Source organism: Panthera onca, chromosome D1 (genome assembly GCF_046562875.1).
Source record: "Panthera onca isolate mPanOnc1 chromosome D1, mPanOnc1 haplotype 2, whole genome shotgun sequence".
Taxonomy (NCBI): Eukaryota; Metazoa; Chordata; class Mammalia; order Carnivora; family Felidae; genus Panthera; species Panthera onca.
In genome coordinates this window covers 61,832,159-61,851,560 of record NC_138348.1, presented here as the reverse complement: position 1 = coordinate 61,851,560, position 19,402 = coordinate 61,832,159, and the positions used below count along the sequence as shown (strand labels likewise).

Genomic DNA, 19,402 nt, shown 5'->3' with positions numbered 1-19,402 from the left:
ATTCTTGTTAAAAATGTCAGGATGGAGCTTGCACTTTCTCGGCCATCTCTTTTGTCTTGCTGGGCAGGAAAAGGGGACTGGAAAATGTCAACCCTGGGATCAGATTGACCGGAGCTGAGGGAATAAGAAACTTCCCCCACCCCAGCTCTTGGCTTTTAGAAATCATTAACATTTCAGTGTGGGTGATCCTGTGAACCCGCTACCTTTCCACAACCTTCTTCTGAACTCTTAAGCACCTTTTCACCTTTTCATGGAATTAAAAAGTAGTTTAAAGGGAAAACCCATATCAGGTTTCTTATTTAGGTCACTTTCAGTGTGCTTGAGAGTTTTGCACTAACAGTTGTAAATACAAACCACAGAGTGCAATTTAGACAATCCTGTGATGTACATTGGTGGTGAATGGTCACCAGTAATTCTTCAGGAAAGGGGGTGTGACCAATTACAGTTTATTTTTTTCAATGGTCTGGTTCATCCTTAGAGCAGACAGGGGAGGACTATTTCTATTTCTTAGCTCTTCTGGATCCATGGCTGTTAATTTCACATCATTTGGGTAGCATTCGTTTCCTGCCATATACAACTTTAAACATGGGTTGCTGTTGGCCAAGAGATAGTTATTAACACCACTGGTCCCCCCAAACATTAATTGTAGCCATTGTGTGTGCGTGTGTGTGTGTGTGTGTGTGTGTGTGTGTGTTGGTGTTTGTGGGTTTTTTTGCTGGTGGCTTTATGTTGCCCATATTTTATCTTCTATTTAAAGTACAAGAATGAAAGGGGCACCTGGGTGGTTCAGTCGGTTAAGCATCCACCTTCAGCTCAGGTCATGATTTCACAAGTTTGAGCCCCGCATCGGGTTCTGTGCTCACAGCTTGGAGCCTGGCGCCTGCTTCGGCTTCTGTGTCTCCCCCTCTCTCTCTGCCCCTTCCCCACTCTCTCTGCCCCTCCCCCACTCGCACTCTGTCTCTATCTCAACATAAATAAACATTAAATTTAAAAAAAAAAATAAAAGTAAAAGAATGAAAAAGAGGAAGCTTGGGTTGGGAACACAGGCTCCTAAGTTTGAAGCTTGCCTCAAATCTATACTGGCTCCTACACTTAGACTGGTGATTCCTGCACGATGACTTTGTGAATTGCTTCCTGCCACCAGGTGCTGGGAGGAGGCTTCAGCATCTGAACATCTATTGGGCATTCTTGTTAAAAATGTCAGGATAGAGCTTGCACATTCTCAGCCATCCCTTATGTCTTGCTGGTCAGGGAAAGGGGACTGGTGGTATTGGGTAACTTTTACCTCTCCTGGTAAATCAGAGTATGTTAGTATAACTTAAATGTTAGTCTACTTTCCTTGTATGTATTTTCCAGTAATGATTTTTCAACCTATCTTTACATGAAGATAAAATTAGATAATATAAAGCATTCAGCATGTCAGTACGCACTCAAATGATTCCACATTTTGAGCTGCTGTTATTATTTTGATTATTTTCAAGGAAAAAGAAGAGTGGTTGCTTGAGTTATGTTTCCTTGGACTATCTGTGGCTTAGCTTGTGTTTTACCCTTTGGAGAGAGGAGGGGAGGAGAGGGGAGATTGTTCCTTCTCTCTTCCCCTCTTCCATAACCTGGAACTATAGAATTAACCACCACTCAGCACAGTAAAGGAATGGAGGGCCCTCTAGCACAAATGTATTTAAGACCCTGAATCAGAGAGTAAGGGTCCCTTCTGTTGTGGCTGTAAAGTGACCATGACTGGCTGAACTTCACACCTGTCTCCACATCATCACCTAATCTCGGTGGCCCCATGCTTACTTCCCACCTGCAAGCCTCCAAAACTGATTTCTGGGTGACTGAGTCTTCCGAGGGCCCAGGTTTGAGTGGGGTCCAGAACTTTGCCTTCCCAGGTGGTGAAAGGAAACAGAGAGACATGCCAGCCTCACAGCTGTGTGAGGACTCTGTGATGGCAGGTAGTGGGGGGCAAGGCCACGAGGAAGCCCCGCCAGTGTGTCTCCCGAAGCTTCAGGTCAGCATCTTCCCCCCACCCCCCCACCAGCTGAGGACTGTCCTGCCCTAATTAACTTCCCTGAGACACAAGACCCTGTGATCATTTTCACCTCCAATGCTTTTTTCCACTGGCTTTTCTTTCCCCTCAGCTTTTTTCTTTTTCTTTCTTTCTTTCTTTCTTTCTTTCTTTCTTTCTTTCTCTCTCTCTCTCTCTCTTTCTTTCTTTCTTTTTAAGCAAGGGCTTGATTTTGCATCTTGTTAAAAGTAAGAGAAAGCTTTGACAATAAAAATGTTTTTCTACGCAAAGCTGTGAGAGTTCTATTCATTCTGGGATTACTTAATTCTCATGACCTTTAACAAGACAGCACTTCTGCACAGTTAGATGAGATAATTGATTCTAATGGGGAAAGGAGCAGTGCTCATTTAACTGCATATCTCTGATTCGTCTTCCGTTCAAACAATTTCTCCATTACCTTTGGAGTTGCCAATATGTAGATTAAACTGGTAAGACGGTAAGCAAAAATGGGAGCTAATTCAGCCTTGGAAACAGCAGAGTTTTCACTTCTTCCAGGCAAGTTAACTTCTATCATTATTGACAACTACACCACCACGAGCAGCATAAAGTTCCTCCTCCTTTAGTGCCCAGGACCAAAAATATGCTAAGTGGTAGCTGTTGTTTTATCATTGTCATCAACAGTATGAGTATAATGGTTACAAAATACTGCCATCATGCGTATGTACGGTTTACAAAGCACTTTGCCATATTTTGTCTCATATGATACAGTAATTCTTTGAAATAATTGCCTCTCCATTTCTTGGATGCATCTAGGTGGTGGCAGCTAGGATTCCAAACCAGTCTTCTTATCTCTGGCACACACTGTTCCCCGCTCGGCAGTAACCAGAGAGAGCAAAGGGTCAGATTCCATTTCTGTTACAGAGTACCCCTCCTGTTGAGATCAAACTTGTGTGCGTTCCCTGGGTGGCTTGTGTTTTGGACTAGAAGTCAGAAGGATGTGCAGCTCTCGTGTCCTTTATACAGTTATTTGTGTCTTGAAGGTGCCCGCACAGCCCCTCAAGAACCACCCCCACCAGCCCGTCAGTGAACCCTTCCACGGATGGGCCAAGCAATACAACCCTCTGTCCTCCTCACAGGATCCTGTGTTACAGCCCCCAAAGCTGCTCCATGTGTGAACGGGGATGTTTTTATAACACCCACTTGCCTTGCAAGGTAAAGCTAGTGAGAAAGGCTTGGTGAAGTGGGTGGAGCCTGGGCTTCAAGCCGGAAAGACTGGTGATATCTGATTTCAGTGTTTGAATAGTTGCAGATTCTAGTCTACACTGTGTCACTCGCGAGCCATTTAACCTTCCCTGTGTTAATCGATGTCACTGTGTCTTAGTTTCTGCATCTGTAAAATGGGGCTATTACTAACTGTCTTTTCAGGATTTTTGTGAGAATTAAGGAAATATTGCATTTACTGCTTTTGGCACAATGCCTGGCACTCAGTTTTATAATTACCTTCTGAGCCTTAGCGTGCACATCTGCAAGTTGGGTCTCGCAGGGCTGCCTTGAGGTTTAGAGGCAATGTATACAAATTTCCCAGTACGCTTCCTGGCATGCAGTTAGCCCTCAGTATACATAATTACTGTGGGCCTTCATAGTTCCATAGATCCTTTCCTGGGTTCCTCTGGGCCTCTTAGTGGGCCACTCACCCCCTCCTCTGGGCCTTCTAGTCCTTCTGAGTAGACTTTGTTCCTTGTCCATCTTCTCTACTTGTCTGTGAGCTCATGGAAGCAAGGGCTGTCTGATTACGTTCTGGCTCTCCAGAGTCAGCCCTGGGTCCCAGTACAGCGTAGGCTTCTAGGAAATGTTCATCAGTACAACAAAGGAGTGTTGTTGCATACAGGATGCTGTGGGAGTCAGGGACTGAAGTTCTTAACTCTCTGTGTGAGGAATCAGGGCAGGCATTTCAGAAAAGGTAAGTAGGGACCATTGACAAGTCTTAAATCCTAAAATGGGATTTAAGCAGACATTTTGTACTAGATTACAAAATCTTTTGGAAACAAGTTTCCTCACCTTTTCAAGCACTGTGTATGTTAGGGAACAGTGTCCATCCTTTGGCGTCTTATGGTATCTTCTAGATTGTTGCACAAGACCGTTTAGCAGTCACTACCTTGGAAAAAAATATTTTTAAAACAGAAATGCAAGTACATCCTACAAAATCAAAAAGTACAACAGATATACAGTTAGAAGCAAATCTGTCTTCTATCCCTGACCCTTAGGATCTCTTTCCATCATTGGATGCATCTACTGTTACCAGTGTCTTTCATATCCTTCAGGAATATTCTAAACATATACATGATTTTCCCCCCAAAGGCAGTATATCAGATATACCATTCTGCATGTTACAATTTTCCTTTCAGAAAAATATAAAGAGCTTCCATATGCTTTTTTATGATTACATAATACATTGTATGAAGGTAACTTATCTGGCCCCTTACTGATGAAGTGGTTTCTAATATTTTGCTACTACAAACAGTGCTGCAGTGAATAACCTTGTATGTACATCATTTAGTATAATATGTGAAAATATTTGGAGGAGAAATTTCTAGAATTTTCTAGAAACCCTGGGAACCTCTAAATCCCAGGATCAGTAGTATGTTTGTTATTAATTTGATAGCTTTTTTCAAATTGTCCTTCATAGTGTTTGTACCAACTTATGCTCATACCAACGAAGTATGAGAGTGCTTATTTCCTGTTCTCTGCCAATACTGTATAATTTTAACCTTTTTTATCTTTGCCAAAGCCTATGTGAAAAATAGTATTTCAAAGTTTTAACTTACATTTCTCCTATGATGAGTGTTGTCAAGAGTCTTTTCATATGATTGAGAACCAATTGTATTTCTTATGCTGTAAGCTCTCTGCTCATAGTTCATATCATATTCCTATTTTCCTGATGAGCTGTTGGATTTTACTTATTATTTGTAGCCGTTATTTTTATATTAATGAAATTAACCCTTTGTGCTACAAATTGCAAAATTTCCCCCTAGATTATTTATCTTTCAAAGCAAAAGGCCAAGGCTTCCTGAAACTCCCCCATCCCTACCCCTCTCCCTGTCCCACCAGACTGTGAGCCCTCAGGGGCAGGGTCTATGCCTTGAGCATCTCCATGCCCAGCCCCCCACATAGGGCTTGGCACTGCAAAGCTCTCTTCGGGGGCTGTTTGTTGAACTGAGCTGAACTGAATTCCTGAGTTCCCCACCCCAGCTGCCCTCCCCTATGGCTTGGGAGTTCCATTTCCTCCGCCAGCAGAAAAAGATGACTTTTCTCATTGCTCACCACAGCCATGCACCTGTTTGGCCTAAACTGGCACCTGCAGCCGATGGAGGGGCAGATGTATGAAATCACGGAGGACACAGCCAGCAGTTGGCCTGTGCCAACGGACGTCTCCCTGTATCCATCAGGGGGCACTGGGTTAGAGATCCCTGACAGGAAAGGCAAAGGAGCCACAGAAGGTAGGGTTGCCGTGTTGTTCGTGTCGTGAGTCCTCTGTGTCTGCCTTTGAACCGAAGAGACCTTCATTATGCACGTCATGTGCCTGACTCACAGCTCCGTGCTTTGGCCCTTCCTCCATCTTTCTGCACTCCACGCCGGCTGCCAGCCCACCTGTGTCTTCATCTCAGTTCCTTGTCACTGTGAGCTCATAGCGGGGCTTGGGCAGCTCTCATGGTGCTCAGCAGTATCCCATCTCATGCCTCGAGGGAAGCATCATGGGCTTTCGCACTGCTGGGTGGCTGTCTTGGATTGTGTGGGATCAGGATGAGTCCTTAAGGGGCCAATAACAATAATCATTAGTGTTGGTACGGTTTATTTGTTTCAAAGATTTTGTCAAGAGCTTTTTACACTTAATCCTCACAGAGATCCTGTGAGGTAAGTATAATTCTTTAGACCCATTTTAGATACAAAACCTAAGGGTTACATTAATTTAGTGACTTGACCAGAGGTCGCTCAGCTAGTAAATAATGGAGCTTGGCATATGAGCCCAGGTCTGGATGACTCCAGAGCTCTTACTGTCTCTATAAATTGTCCTACCTGACTCACCACATGGTTGCAAGACCCTGAAGGAGATGTAGATGAGAAATCCCATTATGCAGTGGGACACGAATATTTTTCTATCAGTGATGGAGTGGTAGTGACATTTGGAGTTTGGCATTCTTAAATGGGACATCTGTAGACCCATGTTCTGAATTTCTTAAGGGTCTTTCTAACACGCCATTGACACACATTCTTTCACTATCAGCCAGAAGTGGCACAGACTCACAAAAATGGTACCGTGAAAGATGGCTGAGCTAATGGGCCAGTCTCATTGCCATTCTGGGCAGCGTAGGCATTCTTTATCCTGTCCCTGCTGTGCCCTGCTTCATCCCGTCTGTTAGCAAAGTGCACCACAGGTCTGCCTCCACCTTTACTGCTTATATCTTCTTTCCTAGCATCTCAGACAACTTTGGGGTCAAAGCTTCTGAGGTTTCCTGCCCTCAAGGATTTCCCTTCCAGGAATCTGTTTGGTTAACAGGGTACCATATGCTTGGTTGAAGTAGCTACTCAGGACCTCTGAATGATCCTGAAGGCAAAAATCAATTCTTTTTTAAAAAAAACGTTTATTTTTGAGACGGAAAGACAGAACACAAGTGGAGGAGGGGCAGAGAGAAAGTAAGAGAGAGAACCCCAAGGAGACTTGCACTTGTCAGTGCAGAGCCTGACACAGAGCTCGAATTCAGAAACCATGAGATCATGACCTGAGCTGAAATCAAGAGTTGGATGCTTAACCAACTGAGCCACCCAGGCACCCCCAACTCTTTCTTTTTGTTTTTTAAATATGGAATGCTTCATGAATTTGCATGTAATCCTTGCACAGGGACTATGCTAATATTCCAATAAAATCAACTCTTGACCCATGGTCATCTTTAAGGGAAGTAAGAATGGGAGCATTTCCACAGAGCCAAATCAGAACCTCTGCTTACTTTTTCTAGGGGCAATGCCAGTCTTCTCCTTTACAAAGATTTTAAGACTTAAAACATTTAATAATTTATACTTTCTTCGCCCTTTAGTAAGGATATGGAGGGAGTATGGATAGGGCCACGGGAAGAGCTCTGGGTTAGGAAGCAAGAGCCCTGACTTCAAGCCCAGCTGCTGACCCTTGAATTGTCCTTAAGCAAATCCCTTGAAAGACTTTCTGAGTGGGGTGCCTGGTCGGTTAAGCGTCTGACCTTGGCTCAGGTCATAATCTTGCAGCTTGTGAGTTCAAGCCCCGCGTCAGGTTCTGTCCTGACAGCTCAGAGGCTGGAGGCTGTGTCTCCCTCTCTCTCTGTCCATCCCCCACTCATGCTCTCTCTCCTTTCTCCCTACCCCTCCTCCACCTGTGTTCTCTGTCTCTCTCAAAAATAAACAAACATTTTTTTTAAAAAATGAATTGATTTTGGCCTTCAGGATCATTCAGAGGTCTTCTCTCTCAAAAATAAATAAAAAAAAGTGAACATGCTTTCAAAAAAAAAAAAAAAAAGACTTTCTGAGCCTCATTCTCCTCCTCTCTAAATGGAAGTTATTGAGCTAAATTATCTCCAAGGTCCAGTTTAATTCACAAGTCCTACATATGAAATTGATAGTAGAATCATCAGACTAACCAGACGGTTCTTTAGAATTTTTTTCCAGACCAGCCCTGTCCATGGTCCTGCCTGTCAGCTTGTGAATCCCTTGTCAGTTTATAGTGTCACATGCCATACGGGAATACCATCCATGTGGACGGTCTTTAGGTCAGCACGTACAAATGCAGATTTAAGATATGTTAACCCTCAAGGCATTGGAAGAGGTCTCATTTAGCAAAATGTATTTTCTTCCCTCCATGATCTCTATCAGACATTCTTGAAACAGAGTTGGATCTATCTGAAATCTCCCATTCTAATGAAATTAGTTTGTGGGTTTTTTAGGTTTTGTTTTGTTTTACCCAAGGAGCAGGAGGTGCAGATAAGAGGCAAAATAAAATTGCCCCAGCTTATTGGTTTACTTTAATTGGAGTATTTTTGCTTAAAGGGATTATCTGTCATTACTAATGCAAATGGAAATCCTGTTTACAAAGCCCTAAAATGCAGTGCTGTGCTGGAAAGTGGTCAGCATCAAAAGCAATTACTGTGACAAAAAATACATCAGACTGGAGAAACAGAGGACAAAGCTTCCTACAGTTTATGTGAGACCACATGGTTCTTAATTTCTTTTGCCCTGGTCAAACCAATGTCTACACAGTTCATGTTTTTAATTGTAACATTAAAAAACCTACTTCCTTAGACATAGCTCAAGGGGAAAAGTCTTTAACACTGATGTGAGTGCATATTTCCTATCCCTTCGAAGGGTATCAGAGAGGAGAGCTGATTACAGAATTAAGATTAGAGCCCTGGTTTACAGAGATGGCAGTAACAATGTGGTATGATGGAAAGAAGATAAATGGGCCTTGGAGCCAGACAGGCTTGAATCCTGGCCCTCAAATTTATTGGCTTTGTTAACTCATGCCAGTTACTCCATCTTCTTTGGCCTTAGTTTCTTCATCCATAAGAACAAGGATGGTAACGTCTGTATCTTTTCAGACTGGTGGTGAAGAGGCACTCAACAACTGTCACTTCCTTTCTTCCCATCTGCTCAAATCCCAAGCCATTCCATGTCAGTTATCAGAATCTCAGAAATCCAGACTAAGTAATATTTTCCCCTCAAAGACCCTGCAAATAATTGGGACATGTTTTCATATTGTAAAATGCTATATATTTTTTAATTATACAAATTAAATATTTAATGAGTCCAGTATTTTAAATGCTCATCATGTCTTTGAGAATAACCTCAACCTGCAATCTACACTGTATTTTCAAAGTGGCTCTTACCATTTCAGGGTGTCATGGGACAGAAACCAGATATGGCAGCTTTTCGAAGAAAAGCCACAATAACTTACGTTATATGTTAATGGAAAAGAGGGGAGAAAGCATTGAATAAACAAAAATTCCTGATGGTTGAATTGGTGGGCTTAGGGATAGCATTTTCTTCTTTCTGCAATGAAATAAAAATTACCCATCAGTTTAAACCATGCAAATTGCTGCACGCAGGCTCAGCTGGGCTCTCCAAAATGGAACAGCTTATTTTGATAACCAAATAAATTTCTAACAGTTGCTAAGGAAACTAAAGGATTCTTTGTGCAAGTTATTGCATTGAAAAGAACCAGAAAGGTGGAGGGAAGAGGAGAGTGTTAGTTGATTAGGATTTAGAACCTGTGTAGATGGATCTTAGTTCAAGAAAGTGAGGACTATGACTGAGAAGGGCATGGAATTTCACTTCTTCCAATTCTCTCTTGTTTGACCAAACAATCCAATCATTTCAGCAAATTGTTGAGAAATTTCTTTTATGGACATGATTGTGTATTTGTACATCATTGCTAGAGGAAGGCTGAGTCTGTGTATCTTTACAAAGAACAGGACTGTTGCCAGTAGAATTTGCCTTGTGAAACCTGATCATACTGTTGGAGATCCCTATTTCTTAGTTAAGCTCTTGGTGTTGTTTGTTAAGTCTCTGGTGGCCCCCAATGATTGTGTAGTGTCCTCTTTATAAGTGTCTTGAGACCCCAACTCTTGCCCTTTAACTCTGGGTCCTGTTTGTGCATTCCTACTTCATAAAAACTGTCAACTTTCTGTGCCCCATGACACTCAGTGGGCCTTGGTCTACCTGGCCTAGCCTTGATGGTTAGATTGCTGGGACTGTGAGTTAGGTGGGACTCATGCACTGTGCCATTGACCCTTGAGTGAGACTATTGAGAGTGTCTTTGAAGAGTTTTAATTAACCACTTATCAATTTAATGCTTTAAGAAGCCATATTCTAGCAAATGAAGAGAAACCCCAAATGGCTTTATCTTCAAATGGTTTCTTAAGCATTCTGAGCCTCAGTACATACATCTTATCAGTGTGAGAATTAACTGAACCGATGAACGTAAAGGGGGGCCCAGCATGTAGTGAGAGCAAGAATTGATAGCAAGTATTACCACTAATCCTGCCACTTCTACCTTTACTGCTGTTACTAACTACTGCTATTATTACTGCTGCTGCTGTTGTTGTCGTTATTATTTTCCAGAATGTGGGTGGGGATAAAAAGAATTGTATACATAAGACCTGTCTCCTCCAACTCCCACCACCCTCTGTCATCTCTCCTCACTCTACTGTTGGTGGGTCTTGCTGTGTGGTCGGATGGTTTCTGTCTTAAGCACTCACAGCTTGGCGCTCGGATTTAAGTACAGAGGATCTGGAAAGAGGAAGGCAGGAAGAGCTGAGTGTGGCTTCACTCTGAATAACTGCTAGCCCAGCCAGTCTCACGCCTCTTTCCCATCAGACACGGGTACTCGCTGTGCTGTACCTCTTTCCCCTCAGAAGCCCCCATCTCGTCCCTACGTATAGTCCTACAAGGGGACCACTGGGGACCAGAGTAGAGGAATGATAAAGCTTAAATCCCCAGATGGGGTCCTCTTTTCCTTCAAAAACATCCCCTTTAGGCTGGGCTGTGGTCCCTTCCCTAAGGATCTGGACCAGGTGACTTTTAGTACAAAGGTCACTTTAGTACAAAGCCCGAGTGGCCCTCAGAGACTCAGCCGAGAGTCCAGGTCCCGGTGGCCGGTGTGCCCTGGAACAGAATCAGCTATTTTTGTTTGTATACACACCAAAGACAGTTCTTTTCTCTTATTTTGGCCCATGTTGGTGAAATACGAGAATGCTAGAAAAGAATATTGCTTTTTATCACTCCTTGGGTGTAAGAGCCAACTTATGTCTGCCTCTGGGGCCCGCAGACCTCTGGAGAGAGACTCTGGGCTGGCCTCTGACCTTATGAGGCTCAGAACTCAGCTGATACAATAGCTGTCTCTCAAACACATGCTCACTGGAGGAGAAAATGAACCATGCAGGGTGCTCTAGCAGCATGCCAAAATGTGGGGGAAAGTTTTCATTATTTATTCTCAGACCCAGGAATTATTTGACTGCAGACAATTCTGAAATCCCCTCAGCCCCGACTCCCACCCACTCACAAAGGAAATGAGTCCTTGGAATTAGCAGTCTCAGGCTTATTTCTGTGCAGTTTCTAGGAGGAAACTCAGAGTTCTGCATCCCTAGCAGAATGATAAGCTAAAGGGTACACTATTTTTCTACCTAGAATACAAAAGAATTGTGGTACTGCGAGCCCCACAATCAGATAAGAATGTGAAAGTAATTCTCCTCCATCTTAATGTGTTGTGAATTTGGCTTCTGTCTTTGAACTTAGAATCACAGTGTGGTGGTTTTTGTGTGTCTGCATTTTCAAGGTAAAAGTCTGGGGCACATTCCTTCCATAAAGGAATTAAATGCAAGCTCTTTCCCATGCTAATGACAGAATACTAGTGGTACTTTTATTGAGAGCGTGCATTTTAACTTTTTTTGTTGTTGGCATATTTTTTAATTAAAATAACATTTAATGGTTTGAAGCTAAAAACCTGATGTTTCTGCCTAGAAGTTTATAAAAGAATGATAACATATGGAGAAGTTTAACATTTAAATTGAATTTTATTATTTAAAACAGTAAAATATTTTATGACTACAACAATGCCCTGCCAAGCTCCATTTCAGCATCAAATGTGCTTTGTAAGGAATCTTACAAAGCTAGGGGAAAAAAGACATTTTAATTTCTTATTCCCCAAGTGCTTTTTATAAAAAGTTCTCACAAACGTGTTTTCTTTACAAATGGATTATTGTTCTTAAAGCCTCTCTTCGAACACGTCTAACAACAAATCTTGGAACTAAGATACCCTGGGGATTCTTCCTTATAAATAAGACGTAGTCTGCTGGCTGCCATGTGGCTAGTCAGTGTCCTAAAGGTGGTCTTCTAACATCCCTATCACCTCCTTCTGCCGCCTCCCAACTCCCCAGAGGGCTGATGTCTGGAAGGAAGTCAGGTTTATATTTTTCACATGTGAGTGTGCTTAATTAGTAAACAGAGGAAGTTTGATAAGCCCTCTTCCTTCCTGGCACTTCTGGTGCCCCCCAGAAAGCTGTCACTCTCCTGAATGGTGACAGAAATGGGCAAGGGACCATATTTCTGACCCCTGTCCCCTGAAACCTGCAGGGTCAGGGGCCTTGGTTGAATTTCCAAGTATGCCATAGGCTTTGTGCCTGAACTTGAGATCAATTCCCTCAGCTTTACCTACTTCAGCACAAAACTGATATTCGAAGACCTCCATCCAAGCAAGACAAGGAAGCATTTTTCAGAAATATCCATTCCATTCAGTAGTACCCCCTTTTTCATCTTCCCCAGCCCAACTCCTGCTCCCCATATAAACCCCTTCCACATGTCTTAGCCTTAGAATTTGGCTTCCAATTGTACGTAAACCAGTAAACTTGTAAAATACCTTCATCCACTCAGGTCGGGCTTCCCACTGCTGGTGGGACCATTTTGAGTTGGAAATTTAATAACAACACCTTGTTCGCACTACCCTTTCTATTTTAGCGTGCATGCTTTTATACACACACGCGTGTGCACAGTTATTCTCGTGTGACCACCAGTGATTATTTTGGGGATCGGAATATATCTTAACAAGCTGTGGAATTATGCAGTATACAGATGGCCCTTGAGGAGGACCCATACTGCTTTGGAAGAATGCATATTTTTAGCAGAACAGTTTGAGCATCACTAGAAAAAAAAAGTTCTGGACATTCTTCCTCCTCAGTGGGGAGTGGGGGTGGGGCTGGTGGTGGAACATAGTAGAGAAGTGTGAGGCACAGGGGAGTCCTGCTGTTCAGGGGCTCCGATCCCTTGTTTCACTTGTGGCCAACTGCTGTTTTTGTCTTCCCTTCCCTGTGTCTTGGTAGGAAAGCCCAGTAGTTTCTTTCCAGAGGACAGTTTCATAGACTCTGGAGAAATCGACGTGGGGAGACGGGCTTCGCAGAAGATTCCTCCTGGCACTTTCTGGAGATCTCAGGTGTTCATAGACCATCCTGTGCATCTGAAATTCAATGTGTCCCTGGGAAAGGCAGCTCTGGTTGGCATCTATGGCAGAAAAGGCCTTCCTCCTTCACATACACAGGTAACCAGAATGCCACATCCCCTGCTGATCTGCAGGGGCTCCTACCTCACATCCTAACCCAAAGTCAGGAAGCCTAATGCTCACACCTGGAGCCTTGCGTTTGAAGGGCATTTCACATATTTTATAGCCCATTCCTCCATTTGACCTAAGACCCTACCTTTCAGATGAGTAGGGTTATATCCCTGGGGTTTTTTAAGAAGAGGAGATTTTAGGAAATATCTCAAATAGCCTCTCTACTGTTACCCAGTCACCTGAGTGAAATTATCCAAGAAATAGAAAGAGAAAAGCATGCGCTTTGGAGTCAGACAGACTTCAGTTTGAATCCTCTTGGTATCAACTATGATAACTATGGCCTGGTGCTTACCCGCTCAGAGCAAGTTTCTCATCTCTCCACTGATGATAACAATACTCACTTTGTAGGGCTGTTGAGGAGAATCAAGAACATTTATAAGGCAACTTGCACAAGATCTGGCTTAGAATACACGTTACTTCCCTGGTCTCTTACATTCCTTCTCTCCTTTGGGATTTCGCATTTACTGTGATACATGCACACCAGAAACACCTAACAGCTCATCTAGAATGATTGACATAACACCAGTCGTAATGGGTAAGGAACAGACTTGTTAAGGTCCTGCCAGCTCTGGGATTGGGTTAAAATAAATCAGAGGCATCCATCAGACATTCCCAAGCCGTGTGCAGCCTTCTTAGCCCCAGTTGTTACTTAAGATTCCCACGTGAAATCTAAGTAGATACATTTTCTAGCAGTGGAGTCATGGGAAAATAGAAACTGGGCCGCTCACCAGGACAGTGATGCTAGTCCTGGACTTCATTCCTGGGCCTCATTTACACATGAAATAGAATTAGATATCTTGGTTTTTTAAAAGATAGGTCAGTAGGTAGACAGATAAGTAGACAGATAATTGCTCAATTTGCTTGCTAGTAGGCCAGTAGGACTTAACCACCTACTTGTTGTTAGCACTATGTGGCTGACTTCTCTTGAGTCTCACACTTGCAGGCTCAGATCAGTCAGCAATTGTGTGTCTGACCCAGCATGTAATCGTTGATAGAATTTTGAGCTAATCCAGTTTAGTTCCCCTAAAACTGCTCCCTGAACCTGCAGCATTTAGAAAGGATTGTTGACAACAGGAAGAGATCAGATTTGCACTTGCACCTGACTGACTTTTAAGGCACATCCAGTGCTCTAGTCCCAACCCTCGAGCCCTGGGATTCCCAGCATCACTTGCGTGGAGCTGGAGTTCAGTCCTTCCGTGGCTGGGTTTCTGATCACGTGCCCACCATTGGAAGGGCATGGTTGTCCCGGCACAGGCTCAGCCAGATGAAGACTGCCTACATATACACCAAATTAAAGAAAAAGGAGACCAAAAAAAAAATAATAATAATGCGCTAATTATGCTGCCCTCACAAGGGAATGAGGAGACTATTACCATGAGAAACAGGGGTCTGGGGAGGAGGTGAAGTCGGTTGATCAACCTTCATGTGACTCTAGCCTCTCTGCCTGTCCTCAGGTTGTATTTCCTTGTGTGCCCCCAGGAGACACGTGAGGAAGGAATCTAGCATTATGGTGAAGCAGACACCCCGCTAATTATGCTCTGTTTGTACTTTTAGTTTGACTTTGTAGAGCTGCTGGATGGAAGGAGGCTCCTGACCCAGGAGGCACGGAGCCTCGAGGGACCCCAGCGCCAATCTCGGGGAGTTGTCCCCCCATCTAGTCACGAGACTGGCTTCATCCAGTATTTGGATTCAGGAATCTGGCACCTGGCTTTTTACAACGACGGGAAGGAGTCTGAAGTGGTTTCTTTTCTCACCACTGCCATTGGTAAGGAGCCTCCAGCCCTATGGGGTCTGTGGGATTTCTGTCTCCTTGGGTGAGAGGACCCTGGGGATTCTGAGGGTTGGAGCCAGCAAGGGAATGTGTCTTGCCCGCAGCTGTCGATGCCACCTGGAGTCTGGCATGAGTCCTTCCTGACTGGGCTTGCTGGACAGGGATGGGTGTGGGATTCAGGGGAAGGAGGGAGGGGAGGAGTGACAGGAGAGGCTGGCCAGCCATTCTGGGCCATTACCCACTGCCTTTCTTGTGTCATCTTTGGGCCAGCTGCTGCATTTAACAACTGAGAGGTAGAGTTGACAGCAAGACCGAAACCCTGCCTGACCAGCCACATGGAGGCAACACCTCTCTTCTTCTCACTTCTCTCCGACACCTGTATTTTGTCTTTATAGCTTCCTTGGCTCAACTCACTGATTTGTGGTTTGGGTTTTTGGTTTTTGACTGTGTGTAGCTTTTTGTTTATTTATTGTTTTGTCCTGGGAGCTAACAGTCCCTGGCAGTTGAGAAAAGAAGATAAATGCTCAGGGAGAGGGTGAGAATAGCAGAGCTATTCTGGATGAATATTCTGGAGCCGCGATGTTTGGGATAGTGCTGAACACCTTCTCTGTCCCTCATCATGGAAGAGGGCCACAGCTCTCCCTTCAGGGTGAGCCCGTGGGGCCGCCCCACAAGCCGACGGGTGTCCAGGGAGCTTGGCATCTTGTTCTAAGGAATTTCTCTTCTTTATCCACACATTCCATAGAGTCTGTCTCTTCCTTGGATGGCCACGGGACACAGTGGCCTCAGTGGTTCAGGTCAGAAAACATTTATTCTGGGTTTATGTTGGAAGCATTATGACACAGCCTGGAGACAGAATCTCCCGCAGGAAAATAAAACTCCACTAACCAGAATGCATGGAAATAGGGTTTCTGCCTAATGAAAAGCTTCATGTGGTATAGAGTTCACCTCAAAACTCTGTCTCAGTCCTTGGCTAAGAATCTCTCTGACATGGAAAAGGGAGTTAAATAAAAAACCTCTGAATCTGGTCATTGGTTCCTAAAACTCCTGCAGAACTCTGGCTTTTCCTTCTACACAGCAATAATCATTTTCAGGCCATTTTCCCCTCATTTGCAATTTTGCCCTTAGTGTCGAGGCAGAAAATACCTTCCCATTAAATACGGGCATGGCTTATCCACTTCTGCTGTCCCTGCAGGCTCAGTATCCTACCCTCTTGGCAAAATGAGGGCAGCAGAGGCCATCTGGCTACGTCGGCCCCATCTGGCTACGTCGGCCCCGATGTAGGAAACCCTGCTTTGTGCTGTCCTCGATTTGGAAGTGTCTGCCCTTACTGCTGGTCTCCGAGTGTCCAGAGGGCAAGGACTTTGACGTAATCTTCTCTGCCCCCCAACCCCAAGCCCAGGCCCCGACATGCGGGGTCACTGGGTTACTAAGGGCGTGAGCACGAGCTTGGCCTGGCTTCTGCTCAGCCTCCCATTGGCAGGACCGTCAGCAGCCACAGGCCTGGCAGCTGCGGCTGCCGCTGGTTTCCTCCCCTATTGCCTCCTTTTGAGGTGGAGTTGAAAGTATCCTCCGCTCTGAATTTCCACCACTAACTTGTGTTTTGACCCTGCACAAATCACTTAAGTTTTCCAGCTTCCGGCTTCTCTAGAGTCTGGATTTGAGGCCGCAGCTCGGTGGTTGCCGATGAGCTGGAGGCTGCCCGGGCAGCCCCATTCCCCTTTCACCAGAGAGCCAGCTGTGGTCCTCACCATCGATTAGGCTCTCACTCTGCGGGGTTTGCCAGGCTCCAAACCTGGTTTCTTTTCCCTTTCTGGCCACAGTGGCTTCATTTTTAGGGACGTGGATTATCGAGTCATTAGTGGTGCCTGAGTGAGAGCTTCCTGGTCTCACAGCCTGATTTCTCTGAGGCATGGTTCACAAAGAAGCATGGACTGTCTTGCTCGCTCAGAACGAAGATCTCTTATAATCAGAATTCTTTATTTTTAATAACTGAGCATAAATATGAAAGAATATTAATATCGACCCCCAAAGAAAGCCGCTTTTAATTAGGGTGTGACTCTCAAAGAAGTAAAATGTAGGTGCAGTTAGGTATCTTTGCCAATTCTTGGCTTGTCAGAGCTTGCTAACCTGTTTTGTTATAATTAAGGCCATGGTCTTCCTTTTCCCTCTGGCTCTCCTGTTCTTACCTTAATGATGAAGTCTGCCTTCACCTCCTTAACCCTATGATGTCCTTCAGAGCAGAGAGGCTATCCTGGGCTTCTCAGAGTTTGATGACCCATTTGATGTCTCATTAAAACACAGATTCCCCTTCACTAGGTGGGGGTGGGCCCTTAGAGTCTCCATTTCTCACCGGCCTCAGTGATACTGGTGCCACCCAGCTGTGGACCACATTTTGAGTAGCCGGGGGTTATGGTATCTTATGAATGGTCTCAAATATCGTCATGCAAAGCAGTCACCCGGGAAGCTCGTTCAAAGTTCAGATTCCTGTGCCCTGTCCCCAGGAATTATGACCCACTAGGCCTGAGGTAGAGCCCAGATAATCTTGATTCCAGGGGTCTTTCCACTAAGCTTTGAGCACTGCTTTCTCTTCTTCCTCCCCTGACTGTCCCACACTAGCTCTGTGACCATTGTCAGGTCACCTCTCTGAGGTTTTTCTTAGATGGAAAATGAAATAGTAACAGTACTCTGCAGTCCCTGTCATGAAGATCAGAGAAGATATAAAGAGCCCAGCACAGGCTTTGGCCTCCTAAGAGACCCAATAAATGGAAGTTGCTAATATTCTCTTCTTCCCTCCTTCTCCCTTTGTCTTGCTGCCTTTCAGACTTGTCTGTCTTCCTTTGAGCTACAGTGGTTGTTTAATGAATACTTTTTTTCTTTAATACAAAAACAGATGGATTCTGATGTTGCTATTAATCCCTCTCTCCCCAAGAGTCCGTGGCATTGAGTCTCAGCTGTCTGTGATTGTTACCTGTGAGCCATGAGTTGTAATTTGTCTTGGCAGGTTAATTAAAAGTTTGGGTCTTGTTTTAGTGAGCTCATTATGGTCCCAATATACAACTGTAACTCTCCGGCTTGCTTAACACACAAATTGGAATATGACCCTCCCTTCGTTACATGTTGAAATGCAGACATAGAATTTAAGAAGATCTGAGATGTCAGGATCCAGAGTATTTATGTCTGTTTGTAATTAAGTAACAGGAGAAATAATTGCGTTTAATTTAACAAATGGCTGTATTGTGTACGCTCGTGCTTTTCCCTCCATTTAATGCAATCCAGCTGATGATTTTAAATTAAATGAGTTTATCTTCTTCCTTGAAAAAATCTAAAAGCACTTTAATAACTGTATACATAAATATATACACACACACATACACACACATACACACACACACACACACACACACACACACACACACACTCCTAACTGAAACCAAGCAAGGTTTAGAATAAAACAGAGCAGCTGTTTTCAGAAACAACAGTTTTTCCCCACATGTGGAGGTCCAGGATTTGAAGGTAATGTTGTTTCTGGTCCTATCTTCACTGGAGGTGGGTAGCCTTGCTGATGCCAAGTACTAAATGAAGTAGGAGGGTATATACCAGTAGCTAAAATACAATTTACCATTGCAGTTTACAAAAGGCTTCATATATATTCCTTAAGCCTCTAGATAACTCAATGAGGTGATTATTCTTATTTCTATGATCACCCCCTATTGCAGAGGAGGAAATTGAGGTTCAGGCATGGTAAGGGAAAAGCTGGGACTTGAATTTATGTCTCTCTGACTCCAAAGCTTGGGATCTTCCTTCTTTAGTAATCTGCCTCCTTCCCAGGATCATGTTTCTTTTTGGGGGATTACACTTCTCTTTTCTACCTATTTATTCATTCCTTAAAACTCAAGAGAGTGCATACTGTGTCTTCAGGACCATGCTCAGATCTTTTCCACATGTGATTTAATCCTCATGAGAACCTTAAACAGTACAAATTTTGATCTCAACTTTACAGATGAAGAAATTGAGGCCCAGAGAGTGTAACTGACTTAGCCAAACTCACACAGTTAGTAAGGGCAGGGATAGGATGGCAGCTTGGTCTCCAGATCTTATGCTCTCCCCTTTATGCCCCACAGTATCTTACTATTTGCTATGATACTATTAAATATTTTATTTCCATTTGCATTACATGGAATTTAATTTCCCTTTAATTAACTTGCTTCCAGTACAAGTAAGCATCTTACATTAACCCAAGAAGTTTCCTTGGGAAGGCATTAAAAAGACCATGGTGGGGGGGGGGGGGAACCTCATAGCATCCAAAACTTTAAAAAAATATTTTTTCACATGAATTGTTTCCAACCCCACGATCTGACAAATCAGTGTTGTAGTGTTTTGGGTCTTTAGAGAGCGTCTCCTCTTTTAGTTTGGGTTGATGCTGAAGCATAAAAGGACAGATCAT

At 43.8% G+C, this 19,402-nt stretch overlaps 1 protein-coding gene across 4 annotated transcripts in view; it reads left to right on the top strand.

The window, feature by feature from the left end:
* Positions 1 to 19,402, top strand: part of TENM4 (teneurin transmembrane protein 4) — a 2,903,849-nt gene that overhangs the window by 2,702,753 nt on the left and 181,694 nt on the right. For all 4 annotated transcript variants that reach the window (XM_078433056.2, XM_078433057.2, XM_078433058.2 and 1 more), the window contains 3 exons: positions 5,332 to 5,502; positions 12,898 to 13,112; positions 14,739 to 14,949. In XM_078433056.2, coding sequence (XP_078289182.1) covers positions 5,332 to 5,502; positions 12,898 to 13,112; positions 14,739 to 14,949 — 597 coding nt within the window. The remainder of the gene's footprint in view (positions 1 to 5,331; positions 5,503 to 12,897; positions 13,113 to 14,738; positions 14,950 to 19,402) is intronic.